General features: G+C 42.7%; 1 protein-coding gene across 9 annotated transcripts in view; it reads left to right on the top strand.

Annotated features, from left to right (window-relative positions):
* CTNND1 (catenin delta 1) overlaps positions 1–17,506 on the top strand; it is a 47,298-nt gene extending 29,792 nt beyond the window's left edge. For 4 of the 9 annotated variants that reach the window (XM_055301073.1, XM_055301072.1, XM_055301071.1 and 1 more), the window contains 13 exons: positions 3,260–3,723; positions 4,826–5,009; positions 6,212–6,329; positions 6,805–6,958; positions 7,811–7,879; positions 8,700–8,827; positions 8,930–9,080; positions 9,502–9,694; positions 10,044–10,158; positions 10,670–10,754; positions 13,610–13,672; positions 14,449–14,552; positions 14,971–15,337. In XM_055301073.1, coding sequence (XP_055157048.1) covers positions 3,260–3,723; positions 4,826–5,009; positions 6,212–6,329; positions 6,805–6,958; positions 7,811–7,879; positions 8,700–8,827; positions 8,930–9,080; positions 9,502–9,694; positions 10,044–10,158; positions 10,670–10,754; positions 13,610–13,672; positions 14,449–14,552; positions 14,971–15,135 — 1,993 coding nt within the window. In that variant the 3' untranslated portion in view covers positions 15,136–15,337. The other 5 variants (XM_055301076.1, XM_055301075.1, XM_055301078.1 and 2 more) reach the window with 5 other exon arrangements.
* The last annotated feature ends 3,581 nt before the right edge of the window (positions 17,507–21,087 follow it).

The raw sequence follows: 21,087 nt of genomic DNA, 5'->3' as shown, positions 1-21,087 counted from the left end.
TTTTTTTCTTTTTTTTTTTTTTTTAATTTTTCTTTTTATTTTAATTTATGATAGTCACAGAGATAGGCAGAGACACAGGCAGAGGGAGAAGCAGGCTCCATGCATCGGGAGCCCGACGTGGGATTCCATCCTGGGTCTCCAGGATTGTGCCCTGGGCCAAAGGCAGGTGCCAAACCGCTGCGCCACCCAGGGATCCCCAATGGTTTTAGTTTCAAGTTAAGAACAAACCTTGATCTCACCAAAGCCCGGATACTTTGTTTTGATTTTACGTTTGGTTATAAAGTGAAAAGGGGGTGGCATCCTTTGAGGGTGGTACATTAGTGACACTCTGGAAGGTCACTAAATCAGCTGCCTATTCTGACTTTACTACTCATATGGGATTCTTTGGTGATGTGAAAAAGGGAGTGATTGATTTTGGGGCTGGTAGAAGGTTTGCCTTGAAAGAATGCTTTGGAATTGGGGGTTGGCAAACCTTTTCTGTAAAGGATCAGGTAGAACTATTTGTGTTTTTTTTTTTTTTTAAGATTTTTTTTTTCTTTTTTTTTATGATAGTCACAGAGAGAGAGAGAGAGAGAGGGGCAGAGACACAGGCAGAGGGAGAAGCAGGCTCCATGCACCGGGAGCCTGATGTGGGATTCGATCCCGGGCCTCCAGGATCACGCCCTGGGCCAGAGGCAGGCGCCAAACCGCTGCGCCACCCAGGGATCCCTAAGATTTTGTTTATTCATGAGAGGCAGAGAGACAGGCAGAGGGAGAAGCAGGCTCCATGCAGGGAGCCCGACATGTGACCCCAGGATCATGCTCTGGGCTGAAGACAGGCGCCAAACTGCTGAGCCACCCAGGGATCCCAGATAGAACTATTTGAATAGGCTTTGCAGGCCACATATAATTTTTGTTGTATGAACGTTCTTTTACAACCTTTAAAAAACATTAAAAACCCATTTTTAGTTCTGGGACTGTACAAAAACAGGTTTGGCCCATAGGCTGCTGGTCCTGCTTTAGAATAAATCAGAGACCTAGTGTTTTCCAGGCAAGGAAAAATAACAAGAAAGAAAGGAGAAGATTTACAGATGTCTCGGTGCTAAAGCTGTCCTAGCAGCTGTTGCTGAATTTCTATATGGGGTCATAACCTTCTAAAGCAAATGCCTTGGTGCTCGTTTTACCTCCTATTAGGTTTGGTTAATAGCAACCTGGGCTAGGCCCCGGGTAGAGGCCCCATTATCTAAGCCTGAGTCATTCACCTTTTAGGTATTGTATCATTTGGACAGCTAGTCCAACTCCCATGTGACTCACCTTTTATTGGGGGAGGGGGCCGTGGAGTGGGCACCAGACCTCAGCTGGTGCTACTTGAAGCAGTGATAGATAACAGCTATCACCAAAGGAGTCTGCCCAGGGCGGTGGCCTGTCTGCTTGTTAAAAAGTCCACTTTTCTGACTTCCTCATTAGTGGAGTTGGACCTAGGTGGGTGGGGGTGGCCAGGTCATTCTCTGCTCTGGCAATTGACATAAAGAGAGCATTTGGGCCTGGTTCTTGGGTCCATTCCAGGGTGGCACTGGACTTGGAAACCTGCTTGACTAGCAAGAACATTAGCTGCTTCCTGTTCCAGGCCTAGGAGAGTAATACAAGGTCAAACGGAAACAGTAAGGCAGAATGATTAGTGGAAAAAGCACTGAACCAGAAGATTTCTGGTTCTAGTTGTGCCTTTGCCACTAGCTATATAGCCTCAAGCAAGTCATTTAATCTTTCTGGGCACACCTTTGTTATTTGTAAAACAAAGGAAAGAATGTCAAGATCCACTGCTTATGGAAGAAGGAAATACAACTGAATGACCAAAAGTCCTGGCTATGGCAGTTGTTTTTGTAATTGCTTATACTGAAATAATAATGAAAGTTAAACATGCTCACTACAAAACTAGAAAAACCCAGAAAGGTACACCAGCGGCCATCGGTAAAGAACTACGGTTAACATTTTTGTGCACTTGCTTTGAGTTCTTTTTTCCTATGCATGTAGATCTGCCCTGACCTTATTATTCCCCTACTAAACTGGAATCTTAACATACTGTTCAGTAGCCTCCTTTTAAAATGTAGCTATATAATCTGTTCATTTTGTTTCAGTGATATTAAAAAATAGTGATTTTTACTATATGATTTGTCCATCTGAGTTGCTGTTGAGTGGTTGATGTTGACAGCTAAGAGGCAGGGCCTTTTTGCTCTGGCTAACCTTGAGGTTTTGGTGACTGTGGGAGGGGTTTTGTGGAACAAACAACAGGCTTATTTGGAGAGTTCCACACAATAGATTCTCCTCTCCTATGGGAGCCAGAGGGTGAGATGAGCTCGCAGATAATGGGTCTCTTCCTTCCTGGTGGTTATGAATAAATAATAGTGTGACAGATTCACCCTCTAGTGGTTGCTGGTAGTACTGAAATAGGAAGAATTTTCTTCGGTGAGACTTTCTCTAAGCCTTCCATTGCTTTGTTTCTTGTTCTCTTTCTTAGTCGGGTATCTCAAGTGCTGGGGTGCTCAGTAGCCTCTGTTTTGACAGAATCCGAGGTATTGTTTTTAGAAATTGGAGGCTAGGAACCATATCTTGAACACATTTGTTGAGTGTCAGAGATGACTTTGGGATGAACTGTGAAAATTAATGTTCAAGCTTATACCAAAGCCAGGTTTCCCTACGATATAGCAAGAAGGCCTATACTATTTCTACTCTTTTCACCTCCTCTTTTATAATTTCCAAAATAAGATAAGGAGAGGCTTTAAATAAGAATTGTGTTTAAGGGTCTAATCCCAGCAGCTGTTTCCTATGTGTAAATGCCTCATTTCCTGTTTAGCTGAAGTCTTGTAAGAACTGTTCTCAGACATTGTTTGCTGACTTCTTGGGTTTAACTCTGTCATCTGAGGGTTTATTTCAGTCTCTATCCAGAGCGCTTAGCTGTCAGGTATCATTTAAGTCAGGATTTGATTCTGTTTTTGTGAATTCTGTTTTAACATCTCTGAATGCTAATTATTCTCTGAACTAGTAAACTTGACAGGAAAAAAGGTATTTTTAATCTAACTGCAGATGCCTTTGAAATTGTTCCCTTATCTCCTTAAGAAAAATTGATCAGTATATCATTTATGCAAAGGAGAGGTAAGATGTAGTGTACTAGAGCTGAAGTTACTCCTGCCTTGGAGGTAAGGGGTCATAGGAGCTCCCCAGGAAACCAGACTAGACAACTTGATGTATTCTTCTTTTCCCCTCGGTTCCTTCAACACTACAGGAGCTATGAAGACATGATTGGTGAGGAGGTGCCTTCGGACCAGTACTATTGGGCTCCTCTGGCCCAGCACGAACGGGGAAGTTTAGCAAGCTTGGATAGCCTGCGCAAGGGGGGGCCTCCACCCCCTAACTGGAGACAGCCAGAGCTGCCTGAGGTGATAGCCATGTTAGGGTTCCGCTTGGATGCCGTCAAGTCTAACGCAGCTGCATACCTGCAGCATTTGTGCTATCGCAATGACAAGGTGAAGACTGATGTTCGGAAGCTCAAGGGGATCCCAGTACTGGTGGGATTGTTAGACCACCCTAAAAAGGAAGTGCACCTTGGAGCATGTGGAGCTCTCAAGAATATCTCTTTTGGGCGTGACCAGGATAACAAGATTGCCATAAAAAACTGTGATGGTGTTCCTGCCCTTGTGCGATTGCTCCGAAAGGCTCGGGATATGGACCTCACTGAAGTCATCACCGGTGAGTTACTGGCACAAGGGCAGCTGCTGGGTTGGGGTTACCGTGACCCCTAGAGGTGTTGAGAGCCAGAAGGACTTCTGGTCCTTTTACTTTTGACTCAAGGTTGTGAACTGGTGATCTTTGGGCAGAGCTATCTCACTGATTTGTTTGGATCACATAAGGTTTTCACAATTTTAAAGAATTGATTGCTGATGTTTAAGATTCAGAAGATTTCACTTAAAATTCCAGATGCTGGCTTTTATTAAAGTGTGAGAACTGGCAACAGTGGATCAGTTTTGCTACCTGACAGTAGCAAAGGTTTGAGCTGTTATGTGTGCTCTCTGGTTTGCAATAATCCTGAACATACTTCGTTATCTTTAGCCAACTACTGCCATATAGCAAGTTGTCTCCCAAATGCTGAAGCTGGGAGTCTTTTGCCCTTTTTTCACTCTTTTGTCATTTCTTTTAAATATCTGTTTATCCTGACTTACCTGCCTGGCACGTGTAGACACTTGAGCTTGTGGTCCTTGCTTTTAGAAGAGTTGTTTTTCATATTGTGGGTTGTGATCCATTAGTATGTATTGAACACATTTGTGGATCCCGATCAGCATTTCAAGACAAAGCAAGAACGAGAAGTGGTATAGATTATTAATTCTCAACGAGGACTGATCTTGCCTGCCAGGGGACATTTGCAATGTCTGGAGATGGTTTGGATTGTCATTACTTGGGTTAAGGGGAGGGAGTGCTACTGGTATATAATGAATAAAGGCCACAGATATTGCTAAACATCTAACAATGGACAGGTCAGCTTCCCACAATAAAGAAATATCTGGCCCAAAAGGTCAGCCATGCTGAGTTTGAGAAACTCTGGTATAGATAACCCAGAGAGCGTTGCTTATAGAAAGTATTTTATGAAACTTTATTTCTTGATATACATGTATGTATGTATATGTTGAGCCATAATGTATATTTCTTATGGGTCACAAACAAAAGCTTTGAATATCATTACAAGGTATTTGGTCATTGGGGAAGACTGAGAAATGATGGAATAGGGGATTCTCTTTGGTATTCTTAAAACATACTGTCTTGGGTGTTGAAGTATCTGATGAGTTGTCTCTGCCAGGAACCCTGTGGAATCTCTCATCCCATGACTCAATCAAAATGGAGATTGTGGACCATGCATTGCATGCGTTGACGGATGAAGTGATCATCCCACATTCTGGTTGGGAGCGGGAACCTAATGAAGATTGTAAGCCACGCCATATTGAATGGGAGTCAGTGCTCACCAACACAGCTGGCTGTCTTAGGTAACATAAGGGCTTCGAGAATATGAAGATTGAATTTTTGAGGACTAATTTAAATTTAAAAAAGAAATTCTTTTTTAATTCTTTAGCCTGTCATTCAGCTTCCATTCCTATCTATATTGCACACTATGATTCCAGCCTGTCTTTCTACCTTTGTTACTACTTGCTTGTGTGCCACATACTTTTGATATGTCAGTTTACTTGTTCCCCTACACATCCTCACTTCTGTGTCTCTTTGACTTTGTTCATTTGATTTTGTAAACATTTGTTCAATATCTACCACGTGGAAGGCAGTTAGTTGTCTTAGTCCCGAGCTTGTGTGTGTCTGTGTCCCTGTCCTCAGTGACCTGTATTTTGAGTAAAGCTGCAATAAATGCAACAAAAGGAGTACAAAGTCCTAGAATGGAGAGGGAGGAAGTTGTGTTCTTCCCTCAGGCCACAGTGCCCTTGTTTCTTTGTCTTTTTTTTTTTTTTTTTTTTTTTTTAAGATTTTAAGTAATCTCCACCCAACGGGCTTGAACTTAAAACCCTGAGATCAGGGATCCCTGGGTGGCGCAGCGGTTTAGCGCCTGCCTTTGGCCCAGGGCGCGATCCTGGAGACCCGGGATCGAATCCCACGTCGGGCTCCCGGTGCATGGAGCCTGCTTCTCCCTCTGCCTGTGTCTCTGCCTCTCTCTCTCTCACTGTGTGCCTATCATAAATAAATAAAAATTAAAAAAAAACAAACAAAAAAAAACCCTGAGATCAAGAGTCACATGCTCTATCAACTGAGCCACCCAGGTGCCTCTCCTTATTTATCTTATGAGGCTAAATTCAAAATTGCCTTTATTTAGGAAAGTTTTCCTGATTTCTTTTTCTATCCTATAAATGTTGCAGTGTAGTCTTTCTCTGGAATACCCCGTATGCTCTGCCCCATTCTTCATTTGTACTTCTGTGCAGGAAGTATCTATGTGATCTTAAAGTATTGTTGGTATACTTTACTTAGACCCTCCCTAGTCCCCCACCCCCTGCGGCCTTGTTATAAATGTCTGAAAGTGGGGAATGTCTTACTCAGCTTTCTCTGACCTACAGTGCCTTGCTTATAACAAGTATTCACTAATTGTTATAGTAAAAAGAAAAGGTATGGAGGAGGTTTGTAATGTTGAAGATATTAAAGGAGGATTTCTAGATCTGAGTCATCTTGAAGCCTCTCCCTTCCCCTTCAGGAATGTCAGCTCAGAGAGGAGTGAAGCTCGCCGGAAACTTCGGGAGTGTGATGGTTTAGTGGATGCCCTCATTTTCATTGTTCAGGCTGAGATTGGGCAGAAGGATTCAGACAGCAAGGTAAGTTAATGGCTGAGTGAATTCCATTCATAGCAACCCTTAAGGTACCTGTAGCGCAGACCTCCCCAGCTCAGGCTTTCAAATGACATTAGGTATCCATGCGTACCAGCCCCCCTGCCTAAAGTAGATGTTCACCTTAGAAGAAAACCGTTTTCTCTAGCATTTCCGTCACCTATGTCATCTATTTTAAGGCTGTTTAGCTGTATTTCCAAGGTTATATATTTTTCTAAGTAGGAAAAAAGGGTGACCCTGTTTTGTGTCACACACAAATGGTGGCAGAAGCCTTCCATTAGCCTGAGGCTGCAAGGATTTTGAGAAGCTTGGTGCACTTAAGAGGCTTTGTGAGAGATGACGGATTAGGCTATGCTTTTGGGGATCAGTATATTAATTCTTGAATCACGGAAATCTGTACTTGTGGGGAAATCACGATAGATGTTCTCCTCATTCACCGAGCCCTTCCTCTTGTGTTGTCAAGCTTGTGGAGAACTGTGTTTGCCTTCTTCGAAATCTGTCCTATCAAGTGCACCGGGAGATCCCACAGGCAGAGCGTTACCAAGAGGCACCTCCCAGTGTTGCCAACAATACTGGGCCACATGCTGCCAGTTGCTTTGGGGCCAAGAAAGGCAAAGGTGAGTCTTGGGTCATTGTCCCTTGCTCTTTAGTGGTAGGACAGGAAGGGGAAGGAACACTTTTAGCTTTAGGTACAAAATACTTGCTGAGTGATACATGAGTCCTCCTAGTCAAGGATATCTCCTTGCTCTGCAGCTGCTTCCCTGTGTCGTGTGCAGTGATAATGGTGGTGGTGGTGGTGGTACTGGTATCAGTTTGGGGGCAGTAAGGATGAGAATTCAACTAATATGGGGCCTTCTCCCCCATTCCTCCTTTGTGTTTCCTGTGTTTTTCTTTTCCTCTCTGCTTTCCTGCTTATTTGCCCGTGATCATGTTGACACCTCTCTCCTGCATTTTTCTTCCTTCCTTTCTCTCTGCTTTCCACCTTGGGTGACGCACTGGAAGATGAGTGGTTCTCCAGAGGTGAGTGGAGTCATTGAAGGTGCTTCCCTACTTCTAATTTGCATGCTTTGGTTTTAGCTTCCCTAGTATTTCCTAACCCTTCCCTGTGGATGCATGTAGGAAAATTCAGTTGAGGAGGACCATGGAAACAAGTTCAGCTCTTTGGAGCTAGTGGCTCCTGGCATGCTATTCCTGGGCAGCAGTCCCAGTGATCAGAACTCAGGACAACAGCAACCACGGTGCTTATCCTTGTCTTACTTGTCTGCTGCCTGTTTTCTGTCCTTGTTTCTGTGCAGCCCCCTGTAGGGACGGGGGTGGGGCTTGGTTTTTTGGTTTTTGGTTTTGGTGTTTTTTTTTCCCCCCTCTTGATGCATCTCTGATCAAAAATATTTTGACTGAAGAATAAAAGTGCACCACATGGACTCTTTCTCAAACTTTTTACCCCTCTCTCCTTTTTTTAATTTCCAAAGGGAAAAAACCCACAGAGGATCCAGCGAATGATACAGTGGATTTCCCTAAAAGAACTAGTCCAGCTCGAGGTAGGTTGTCTTTTTCTTTTTAGTCTCCAGGGTCTCTTACATACACAAATAAGTGTCAGGTAGCCTAGCAGTAGGCTGTGCAATATGATCATTGTTCTTGTTCCTTCAACTCTGGATGTGGAGTGATGGTGAAGCATTGGGAAACGTATTGTAGCAGTAACTTGTGAAGGATGGCTTGTTATGGAAACTTTTCAGATTATTGGAAGATGAGTAAGGTCCCAATGGTATGTGAGGCTAGAAACGTTAGGTGCCTTAAGTAACCACTATAGTACTTAGGACTTAATCATCACCTGTTATAAGAAGCCTCTTTCTCACAGTTTGGGTGTTTATATTTATCAATACAGTGGGCTTAAAATTCACAGCTTTTCATGGATATAAAAATTTTTATATATTATTAAATCTAGGATAGGCCCCTTATACTTAGTCATAGTAAAGGTGAGCAGAATGACTCAGGTAAGTTAGAAGCAATTAATTTGAGATGAGGAATCTGTGACCCTGAGTGCTATCAGTGGGCAAATGAATCCTCCAAGTGCCAAGGCCAAAGTAAACTGTGGAAGGGAAGAGGCAAGGAGGAAGGAGACAGAGGAGTTGCACATAATAAGTTGATGTCTGTTCTTCTACCATGGATGAATTATTCTTAAGAAGGCATGGACTCAAGCCTCTGAGTTGGCTGTTGGGTGGGTGGGAGAGTATAGGGAGTCTAGTGGTATAGGAGCATAAATCCATCAATCCAGAGTACTGAGGCTGGACTTCAACCAGCCAGAGCCTGGTGCATAGGTACTGACTAGCTTCTTCTGCTTTCCTGCCCTTTCTTGTGCAGGCTATGAGCTTTTATTTCAGCCAGAGGTAGTTCGGATATACATCTCACTCCTCAAAGAGAGCAAGACTCCTGCCATCCTAGAAGCCTCAGCTGGAGCCATCCAGAACTTGTGTGCTGGGCGCTGGACGGTGAGTACCTTTTTGAACATGGATTTAGAGGTGAGAGGACTCAGCTGACTAGTTTGCCGCCATTTGTAATCTGTTCTATCTCTTTCAACATGTTACTTCTAGTATGGCCGATACATTCGCTCTGCTCTGCGTCAAGAGAAGGCTCTTTCTGCCATCGCTGACCTCCTGACCAATGAACACGAGCGGGTAGTGAAAGCTGCATCTGGAGCACTGAGAAATCTGGCCGTGGATGCTCGCAACAAAGAACTCATTGGTAAGGAGTTGGATGTGAACCATTAGTTCAGCATCTAGTACAAAGCCTCTCATCCGGCAGATGTTGAATCGTTTATTATTGAAATGACAGAGGTGGAATTTTAGCTAGCCCTCCGTAGTTTGCGATCTGAGGGTTCTAGTTTAACGGTTCTTAGAAAGACAAGAAGTGTTGACTCTTCAAAAACAGAACAGAGGCAACTCTTTATTTAAAGCACATCCTTTGTTAGTAGGCATTGTTAACACTTCCACACATTCCCACTGATCATATCTTCCAATATAATAGTCTGTAGTAGAATGAAGTTGATTCCTATGGACAGGACTGGCACTATATATGATGAGTGTAATTAAGTATAGTGTTAGGCTCCTCATAGCTGGACTTGGCTTGTTCTCCCTGCACAATTCCTTTCGTCTTAATGCTGTAGGTAAACATGCTATTCCCAACTTGGTAAAGAATCTGCCAGGAGGGCAGCAGAGCTCTTCCCAGAATTTCTCTGAGGACACTGTGGTCTCTCTCTTGAACACCATCAACGAGGTTATTGCTGAGAACCTGGAGGCTGCCAAAAAGCTTCGAGAGACACAGGGCATTGAGAAGCTGGTGTTGATCAACAAATCAGGGTGAGTTTAGCACTTAAAACAACAACTGGAAGAGTTTGAGTGTGATAGGGTTGCTGCTGGAAAGGAGCACTCCCTTTGCTTTCTAAGCTTATTGTCCCTTATTTATATGTGAAGTATGAAGAGATACTGCTGTTCTTTGTCTTAATGTTGAGCTATCAGTTGATAACCCCCTTTTCTATCAGACATTTTTTTGTGCATCACTGTTGGGGACAGAATACAGAACTTGATGAATACTTGGTCTTGCCTATTTTGGCATTTCTGTTGTTACATTACATTAGAGAGTACAGGTTGTTAGCTTCTTCCCTGGTCTTAATGTCCAAATTCCATCTGATATTACTTTCCTCAAAAGGAACCGTTCAGAAAAAGAAGTCCGAGCAGCAGCACTTGTATTACAGACGATCTGGGGCTATAAGGAACTACGGAAGCCATTGGAAAAAGAAGGATGGAAGAAATCAGACTTCCAGGTAGCGTAGCTCTGGAGCCTGAGGCGCGTACTTTTGACATGGGTCTCATGTACCACTTTTGTCTTTGGTTTCTTGTGCTTCACTGTCATGTTAAGTCCTACTTTATCCCAAGTCTTAGTTAGTGAGGAAATAATTTGGTTTACTCCTCCTCCCGAAAGGAGTAGTGCCTGTATGCTTCATTTGCTGCCCAAACAGCCGTGGCCTTCCTCTGTATCACAGCATGCTGTCTGTGCTGGTCATGACGAAGGAACGTGGTCTTTTTGACTTTTCCCCAAATCTGCCACAGCTCCTTGAAGGAAGTCACCTTCTCTGTTGTCTTCTCTTTAGGAACATAAACAGAAGCTGTAACATCCTAGTTTGTTTCGCTGTATAGGTATTTATTTAACCCATATGAATTACCTTTTGGTGAGAGTTGTGTTTGGGAATAGGGACCTGAAGGTCTGCCCACTGGGGAATAAGATGGGGGTGAATTCAGTGGTCTGTGACATTGTTGCATTTTGTTTGCCTCCAGGTAAATCTAAATGCTTCTCGAAGCCAGAGCAGTCATTCGTATGACGACACCACTCTCCCTCTCATTGACCGGAACCAGAAAACAGGTGCAGTATCTAGGGGGCTCACCCTTCTGCTTTTACTCCACTTCTGCTGTTCTTTAGTGCGTGGGCTACCTAAGGAATAGAATATAAATTTATTATTGAATGAGCTAATATTTTGGTAAAGGGTAATAATACTTGGGGATTTTACAACAGAAGCGGCTAGGTTTGAGCATTAGAAAATGAAACAAAAGCAGGAGCCTGGGTGGGATCCTCTGTCCTTCCTTGCAGACTTACAATGACAGGACAGTAAACCCTCATCTCTCCATATCCTCTCTTTGAGAGAGAACTGACATCTATCATTGTACATGTGTAAGGTACAACACAAATGACTTGATACATGTGTATGTCACCTAATGATTATTTTTTGCTTTTTAAATTTCCATGTAATGTCAAGTAACATACGGGCTGTTGAGAAATTAGAAAATGCAGACAACTAGAAAAATAACAACAAAACCACTTCTATTTTTTTTTTTAAAGATTTTATTTATTTATTTATGAGAGACACAGAGAGGCAGAGATAGGCAGAGGGAGAGGCAGGCTTCCTGCAGGGATCCCGATGCAGGACTCAGCCCAGGGCCGCAGTATCATGACCTGAGCCAAAGGCAGATGCTCAACCACTGAGCCATCAGGCATCCCAACAAAACCACTTCTGTTATTACCCAGAGATAACCGCTGCTCTTTGTGGTTTTATCTTTTTTTTTTTTAAGATTTTATTTATTTATTCATAAATAAAGAAACAGAGAGAGAGGCACAGCACAGGCAGAAGGAGAAGCAGGCTCCATGCAGGGAGCCTGATGTGGGACTCGATCCCTGGTCTCCAGGATCACACCCTGGGCTGGAGGTGGCGCTAAACTGCTGAGCCACCCCGGCTGCCTGGTTCTATCTTTTACACACTTCTGGCATGTGAGCAAATACATTTTCTCCCCAAAATATGAATTACGTATTTTGTTTTAGGAAAAGTTTTCTTTTTCATGGAAGTGTATATTGTAACTCTTGTTATCTTGAGGACACTTGGCTTTTGCCTTAGTCAGGGCTCTTGAAATGTGGTGTGAGGATTCCTATGTCTATCGACATTTAGGCCGATTGTACAAAAGCCTTGGTGATGCACACTCTGGTGCTTGTTGTGGCAGCCCTGGCAGGGACATCAAACCAAACCAGTCATTGTAGTCTATTGCCATGGACTCACAATTTAAAAAGGAGTAAATTTCACTTAAGAATGTACTTGATGGGGCAGCCCCAGTGGCTCAGCGGTTTAGTGCCGCCTTCAGCCCAGGGCAGGATCCTAGAGACCTGGGATCCCACGTCAGGCTCCCTGCAAGGAGCCTGCTTCTCCCTCTGCCTGTGTCTCTGCCTCTCTCTCTCTCTCTCTCTCATGAATAAATAAGTAAAATATTAAAAAAAAATGTACTTGATGGAGCTGTAAAAATTAATTTTATTGTTTGTAACCTTGAGTACACATCTTGAAATATCCTGTGCTGCATACAAAGCATAGTGGTTGACCTGAGGAGAAACACTAGTGCCATAGTTGGAGTTTCTAAGTGGACTAGCCACTCTTTTTATGGAATGGCATTTTGCCTTGAAAAAAAGGATGACCAACTACAGCTATTCAGGCTTGAATATTTGCTAGATATTTTCTCAAAAATGAATGCCATGAGCTTGTCACTTTGAGGAAAAATAAGTGACCATACTTGTTACCTGAATTTTCAAGTGAAAATGATAATTTTGACAAACCTGTACCTGCCATTATGAGTCTGGTAACACCCCAGTACTTAAAAGACTTTTTAATGAAATCTGTGGTGATGGTAATGAATGCGATTTTTTTTTTGATGTTGCATAATGAAATGTGTTAACATTTAGAAGATCTGCATTACTCTGTGAACCAGTATTTTTCAAGTGACCAATGCGTGATGTTTCAGAATCATGCATAAGTAATTGACCTATTCAAAGTGCAAGGTGGACCAGTGTCTTTTAATTTAACAAAGTATGAAGAGATCGTTCATTTGGATTCAGGTTCCATATAGTTGCTAACCTTAGAGGAGCTGTACTTGTTGAGTGTTAGGATACTATCAAGGAACATCCAGTTATCTGAAAAGATTATTAAAATTCTCCTTGTTCTAACATTTTATCTGGAAGTTGGATTTTCTTATAAACCTTAACTAAAATTACATCACAACAGATTGAATGCAAAAGCTGATATGAGAATCCAGCTATCTTCTATTAAGCCAAACCTTAAAGAGATGTGCAAAAATGTTATTTAAAAAAAACCCGTGCTTTTTAAGTGTTTAAAAGTTAACATGGAATAGGTAATTGTTACTTTTTTTTTTTTTTTTTTTTTTAGATTTTATTTATTTACTCATGAGAGACACAGAGAGAGAGAGGCAGAGACACAGGCAGAGGGAGAAGCAGGCTACACGCAGGGAGCCCGATGCGGGACGGGATCCTGGTCTAGGATCCCGCCCAGAGCCGAAGGTGGCGCTAAACCACTGAGCCACCCAGGCTGTGCATAGTTGTTACTTTTAAGTGAAATAAATATCTAAAATTTCCAGTACAAATGGTAATACATATGACCGACACCAATGGATGCTTTTTGGATCTTAATTTTTAAGAGTGTAAAGGGGTCTGGAGACCAAATAATTTGACAATTGCTGGCTTAGAGTGAATGATTTCTTATGTTAGGAGTCCTTTGGAAAGGGATCTCTTTCAGTTCCATGAGGGCTTTGTCTACTATCTGGCACATGGTGGGTACTCAGTAAAAATTTGACGAGAGGGAGGGAGGACCGACCAGAGAGCATTTTTATGATGAGCATAGAGTTTGAAGAGTTGGTTTTTGACGTGGATAACTTTCTGACTTCGTATAGATAAGAAACCTGATCGGGAAGAAATTCAGATGAGCAGTATGGGATCAAACACAAAATCTTTAGGTAGGTGATTAATTCCTGCCTGAGGATGGAGTGATTTTTCACTGAGATGAGAACTGCCTGGCCTTGAAGTTTTTTTTTTTTCTAGCACCTTCACCATTTACCATCCTGAAAGAGCATTCATTGGCTGGACATTTCCATTTGTGAGAATGTGAGGAGAGTTAGTGAAACTTGATCCACCTACTTTCTTCCACATTCCTACCTACTCAGAGGTTAAAAAAAAAAAAATCTTCATTCTCCAACCCCCACTCCCACCCCCACTTACTACAGAATCAAGTGTGGGTCCTTAAACTGTTAAAGCCTTTCACTGGCTGGCCCCAGGCTCCCTCTCCCTCTTTCTCCCTTGTACTCTGTTTGAGCCCTCCCTGGTCTAATTTGCTATTTTGTCTCTTTATACTTTTTTGGTTTTGCTCCGGTAATACCTCCTAACTGGAATGCCTTTCCTCTTTGCTTTGCTAAATTTTCTTCATCCCTAAGGCTTAACTAAGTCCTGTCTTCTTTGTTAGGTCCTTCCTGACCGTTGGCAGTGCACCTCACTCTCTCTCCTCTTAATTCCAATACCATTTATAGACAGCTCGCTTCTGTTTAGCTTTATTATCATGTGTCCTACAAGTTCTTTTTAAGTCCGGGACCTTAAGTCAAGGACCAGACCTTAATGCCTTTTTGGAGCATTTGACAAAGTTCACTTCCCAACAGGGGTGCCTAATTCACACATCTCTGCTTAATATATATTGTACACCAGAGGGAATATCCTGTTTCTTGTACTTTTCTTCCTCTAGATAACAACTATTCCACACTGAATGAGAGAGGGGACCACAACAGAACACTGGATCGATCCGGAGATCTAGGTGAAATGGAGCCATTGAAGGGAACACCCCTGATGGTAAATTCTCTTTTATATACTGTTGTCCTTCTAAGGCTAGTTCTTTTTTGAAAGCTGCATGTTTTGTGAAATAGGAAAAAAGTACCTAGTGAAAGAGTATCCCTTTCTGGTAGGGATTTTCAGGTAAAGTAGGAGTTTTGACTCATGTTGGGATTTCTTGGGTCAGAAATCTGCAGTGGTTAGGTTAGGTTAGGGGAAGGAAGACCATAAATGTGTTACTCATGTGACTGATGCTAATTTATCTATTCTCATACATTACTTTCTTCCTGTCCCTGCCTTTTCTTGAATATCTTGCCCTTTTCTTACTATCTCTTGTTTCGTTTGAGTTGACCAGTTGGGATTTTTTCTTAGATCTGGCACACACTCACAAGGTTTCTATTTCCTTATTCTCATACTAACAAATTGCATGTGTTCACAGCAGGACGAGGGGCAGGAATCTCTGGAGGAAGAGTTGGATGTGTTGGTTTTGGATGATGAGGGGGACCAAGTGTCTAACCCCTCCATGGTATGTCCTCCAGCCACCCCCAAGATGGTCCTTGAGGAAGGAGACCCCTGTGTGCCAGCAGTTTGCCAATCATGCTGATCTGATCAGGCCAGAGACCCTAGTCTCAGCCACGTGGAGCTTGGGGGTGCTGCTTCTGTGATTATTGCCTCTTATGAGGCTGGGCCATGCCTCTGGTGATCTGATTCTCCATTATGTGCTACTTTTCTCCCTTCAGATTTGCTCAGCTGTCTTTTGGTTCTCCTCATTCCCAACCCTGTTAATGTTTCTTTCTCTTTTTTCCCTACAGCAGAAGATTTAGCACCACTATCTCCGCTACATCTGGGCTTATAATATATGTACTTTTATTTTTTGGTGGTGAAATGGACTGATGATTTTTCCCTTTCTTCGCTGGACTATTGTGCCAACTGCCAGGCTGCCTCCTGCCCTTACAGCCCTAAGTGGCCGCCTTCTTTCCACCAACTCCTAACTTCTTCCAGTGAAGCTTAATTGTCCCTCTTCCCCTCTCCAGATCCCCTCCACTCCCAAGAAGCCTGACTCAGTTATATGCGTATCTCGAGAAACTGCTGCAGATTAGCTCTTTTTGCCAGTTCTCCCTGGAACTCTTGGCCTTGTATGGAGGGAGGGAGAGAATGGGAGTCCTCACTGGAAGCCATGGGAAGAATTGGAAGTTACATGCTGTATATGCAGTGTCCAGCACTCTGATATACTGATGATTCTTAATCAGGATTTTTCTTTCCTGGTGGGGAAGGGACTTTTATTTTTTTGGAGAATGGGAAGTGTGAGTTCTTCCCTTTTCCCTGATGACTATTTTTGAATCAAAGAAGGCTGGCAACATTAGCACATTCCACCTGGCAAAGGCCTTTGAGTAAGTGAAGGTCTCCTAGAACTGAGATTAAGAAACCTTGCTCTCCTCATCTCCAGGGCAGGGACCATCATGGACCTACAGACTCCATCTCTTCTCCAAGCCTCATGCCAACCCTGGGCTGCTGCCATTGCCCCTTATTGAGGCTGTCCTTAATCTTCCTCTCCCATCCTGTGATAATGTCTGCTGACTTGGCCGGGCCATTTGCAAGAGGCTGTAGAAAGAGGAGAATGTGTCAAGGAAGACTTTTTGGGTGAGAAGGAGCAGAAAGATGTCTTCTGGGGAGGAGAAGAAGCTCTAGGAGGAGCTAGTAGGAATGTATATGAATCAGTCTGAAACTGGCAGGAAGCTTTGAAGCTGGCTTCCCCCTGCCCTTATGTCTCCTTTTTCTACCCTGATAGCCCTGCCCCTCCCCTGCCTCTCCCCTGGATTGGTTGGCTGACAAAAGGACTTGATGTACATACTCCTGCCCCCTTTACCCATAAAAGGTGGAGATCGCCCCTGGATTTGCCTCTTCTTTGTGCCTTTGGCCTGGGGTGCATCTCCTCCTTCCCTTCCATGTGCCTTTCTTTGCCTCTGTGCTCTCATTTTCATGATTTTGCAAATTATATTTTGTTGCTTTCTTACCCACTATTGGCCCTAAATAGCAGAAAGGAGAGGTGACCTAGAGAACCTCAGATTCTCCATTGGGAGTTGGTAGAGCCTCTGATTTCAGCCATTCAGCTTTTGCTCAATAGTATGGTTGGGATTTTGCAAAAATCCTGTTCTGATGAATCTCAAAATATGGGAGGAGTGAGTGGTGCGACTCTTATTCCTTAGCTGCCCAGAATTTTATCACCATCATCTCTGAAGGGGCTGGAGAGAAGTTGCATCTCTGCCCTCCCTCCCAGACCCCCTTTCCCCCACCCCCCAGTACCTCCTCCTTTCAGTTTAGTGTTTATTAGTGGGTTGGGCTAGAGGAATCAGCTGCTGTGCTGGTTGACTTTTTTTTTTTTTTTAAAAACCCTTTTCCTTATTTGCCTTTTACTCCTCCCCTTAATCTAAAAGCTCTGTTCAATGCAACTGGAAATCTTTATCCTTCTCTCTCCCCCTCCCCTGATATATTGAGGCTACGGGGTAGGAGAAAAGTGCACAACCCACCATCCCCTTCCCTTTCCCTATGCATTAAAATCCCTTATTTACCCTCTCCCCCATATCTTCCCACTCCTTTTCTGGCAAAAAGGAGCCTTTTCCCCTCTTTGACTCTAAGAACATACTGCACAGGGGAAATTGCCCCCATCTGGACCTGGCTCCACTCTTGGTTTCTCTTTGTCCTCTTCTGCTCTTTTCCTGGTGCTCTTTTTCTTGGTGGGGTGTGGGTAATAGAACAGCCATGGGCTTTTGGGGACCTTTAACTATTTTTTTTTTCTTTTTTGTTTATAAAAACACTAAACATTCAATTCCAGAGAACCAAAAATCCCACCTCCCCACCGAATACTACTAAGGGGCATGTCTTCTGCTCCATACCTTTCCTGTTTTTTCTTTCTCTCTTGTTAATGCTTTTAAAAACAAATGAGTTTTTTATATAAATAAAGTTTTTAAAGTGTGTATGTGGGGGGTCTGTGTCATTTCTTCACTTTAAGCTGTATCTTTTCCCTCCTTTCATCTTGGTTACTTCCTCATGTGTATCCGTGTCCTCTCCAGAGCAGCCAGAAGGGGGTTTTACCGGGATCGATTTATTTTGAGCTCAATTCCAACTCTTACGAAGCAACACTCTTTTTAATTACATATGAAACATTTTTCCTCTGAAGATTCTTAAAAATTAAATGTGGCTGAGTATGGGAAGCTTGTTGCTAACTTAGAGATAGGAAACTAAAGTATAAGGAATTGATGACATTCTTAGTCACTGGAATTCTTTTGCAACATTTGACCCAGCGAATGTTGAACAAAGCCCGTTGCAATACATGGCCCTCTGGAACATTTAGTATTTATGACCAGAAGGTTAGAAGCTACCAACTCCAAATGCTCTCCTAATAAACATGAAAATGTGGAATTAAAAGGCTCATGTATATAAGTACTGAATACTGGGTCACAGTGTTGCTTTTCAGGCTATTGGCAATCCTCTAATAAGAGAAGGGACAGACCTATAGCTGCTTTTGTGTCCTACCAAATATGTGGGTGGGCAGCAACCACTTGTTGAGTTGCTAGGGATCGTTTTTTACTGCGGAGGCCAAGGATTAAGACCTATGGAAAGAGACTTATTTTTCTGGGGCCCCTATTTCCTGTTATATAATTTAAAAAACTCGAGAATTTATGTAAAATGCTTGCTGTATGCCCAATCTTTAGATTAAAAATCTATAGCTTCTGATGATGGTCATGTCTCAATTTTGTTGAACTAGGTCTTGGGTATGAAAACTTTCTTGAGCTAGTGAGACCAGTAAATCTAAGCACGGTAGCTGATCCCTTTTAAAGCTTATGTGTGACAGTTGTAGTTTTGGACTAGAAGGATGAAGCACAGAGCCAAAAAGCTAATCAGTTTACTTTCCAAAGAGGTTTGGTAGCTTCACTTGAGATGGTTTTCTATCACTGGGGAAAAGCCAAGTTACTGGTGAATAGCCTTTATTTCTGTTACATTCTTTATATCCACTGACATTGAGCTATAAACAAATCTTCCTTTTCTCCCCTCTTCCTGGGTGGGTCCGTTTGTTTCATCTCATTAAATATCTACTGAGCATCTTCTTTGTTGTGGATGTTAGGGTTAGAGAATGAAACGGACACTTTCTCTTTACAACCTGTGAGAATCCTATGTGACTAAAATCTGTGGTCTTTTATTTATTTTTAAGCTCTATACCCAACATGGGGCTTAAAACTCATGACCCCAAGATCAAGACTTGCTTAGTCTACTGACTGAGCCAGCCAGCCGCCCTGATTTATGGTCTTTTAAAAACATTTTTCCTCTCTACCTAAAATGAGGTGTTAGAATGATTTGTAAAGTCCCTATATCTCTCAAGTGTCTTGACACTGATTATTAATGCTTTTGAAGTGTATTGGTATCTCTTGCTAACACCAACTTTAGGGATCCTGTGGATTTTGTCAAGATTTTTCAATGTACTCCTTGATCCTTTAGAGCTTGAGTTGTTTTCTGGAAGTGGTTATAGATGATGCTCCATCACTTTTCTGTCTCGGTGAAGCTTTTTTTGTGAACATGTTCGCGAAATAGCCGTAATGGGTCCTGCTGTGACATACTTTCTGACAGCTGAAAGTTACAACTTCACTTGACCACTTGTTCTTTCTTGCTGAACTCTATAGTTACAAACTGGAAATAACTCTTCCAGGAAGAGCTAAGGACCAACCAGCCTTTCTCAATTTTGTCTTGTCTTTCTTCTTCTGCCCCCCCCCCCTTTTTTTTTTAAGATTTTACTTATTTATTCATGAGAGACAGAGAGGCAGAGACACAGAGGGAGAAGCAGGCTCCGTGCAGGGATCCCGATGTGGGACTTGATCCTGGGACTGCAGGATCACACCCTGGGCTGAAGGCAGGCGCTAAACTGCCGAACCACCCAGGGATCCCTCAATTTTGTCTTTCTATCTGAAGTATAGTATAGTAGAGATTCATCTTGGTATTTTCATGGATAGACTTAGTAGACCAATTAGACTTCACCTTCTGGATCTGAACAAGTGCAAAAAAAAAATTACCTGGGAAGCTTGAAAAGCACAGATTCCTATGTTCCATTTCCAAAAGCTGATTGAATAGAGGCGACTGAAATCTTGATAAGTCACGTAGGTTATTCTGACACCTGTGGTCAGTTCATTGAAGGTTGAGATCCTGATGTAGTTAATGACTTGCTTAAGGTTCTATCCTCAACCTAAAGTCTAGGAAGACTGGCTCCAACTCCACTGGCACTGTTACTAGTTTCGTGGTGGGTGTGATGATAAACACAGTAAGGGAGAATTCATAGAAAAAACTTGATTTCAAAAGAATGAAGAGCTTACTGTTGAATTTGAGGTATTAGTGATAGGCTGGTATGTAGGTAGGAGAGACTTCTTACAAATCATCCCCTGTAGATAACATCCAGGTGGCTGAGAGGTGAAGCTAGTCCTTGATATGGGGCCCGGTAGTGCAGAGAGGATCTTCTGGAGTTGTTGACTTTGACCAACAGGTCACTGTCTAGCTACAATGGGTACCCGAACTGGGGAGCATGGGGCTCCATTGGCCAAAGCCGAGGAGGTGTGTCTGGAAACAAATCCCTCCTGAGAAATGGTCTACCTCAAGAAAGCACAAAAAGAGAAAAGACCTTATAGGAGGGAATGTCTTTTTCACAAAAAAGACTATGACTTCCTGACTTTGCTGTTGTCTGACAGTGTGAGACAGATGGGTCTTCAGATGACCCACCCGGAATTTAGAGGTAGACACGGATGGAGAGAAAGCTGGAGGAAGTGAGGTAGGGAAAGCATGAGAACAATCGTTTTGGTCTTTCTGCATTAGAAGTGACCAGGACGAGTTATCCACAACTGTTTTGAGTCAAGAGCTATAATTTATACTTGTTAGTAGAAATTTTAAGAGCCATAAGCATTATTGTAAGCGTGATGCTTTATTTTTAGCTAAGGAAAAAGTTCTACATTTCTCTCCATATGCATCTCTGTTGTTGAAAAGGACTGGTTCTTCCACTTCCAGTGAGGATACAGAAGGGAATATTATCTTACTGTCTTTCTGCAGCAAACTCAGGTGCTAATGGGCATAGTCTGAATGCCCTAAGGTGGTTGCGCCTGAGGGAAACAAAATCTGGGTCATCCATGGTGAACTTATCAAGTGTCAGGCACTTACTCTGCTCTTCACACCTTTTTCCCTTCACTTTTAAGGCAAGGCTAGCATTGGTCTTTTGCAAACTTTGGGCTCTGGATCTTTTTGCAACCTAATTCTGTCAGACTCAAGGGTGGGCAGAGTGTACTACGTATAGTTGGGACTAGTTCAGGCTTCTGTTGGCATTGTGGTGGATCATCTGAACTGTCATTTCAGCAGAAACAAGATGCTGGGTAAATGCATTTATAAATAATACTTATGAACACATTGATGAACAAGCATAAAAATAAGGAATCTACAGATCTTCAGAATGAAGTGAAAACTGGAATCCTAAGAACTAAGCAATTGCTAAAAGCTCGCTTTTCCCCAGAGTTTTTGCCAAGCTCAG

Source organism: Nyctereutes procyonoides, unplaced genomic scaffold, assembly GCF_905146905.1.
Source record: "Nyctereutes procyonoides isolate TBG_1078 unplaced genomic scaffold, NYPRO_anot_genome, whole genome shotgun sequence".
NCBI lineage: Eukaryota > Metazoa > Chordata > Mammalia > Carnivora > Canidae > Nyctereutes > Nyctereutes procyonoides.
Note: the sequence above shows the minus strand (reverse complement) of the source record. Positions and strands in the feature narration are given on the sequence as shown.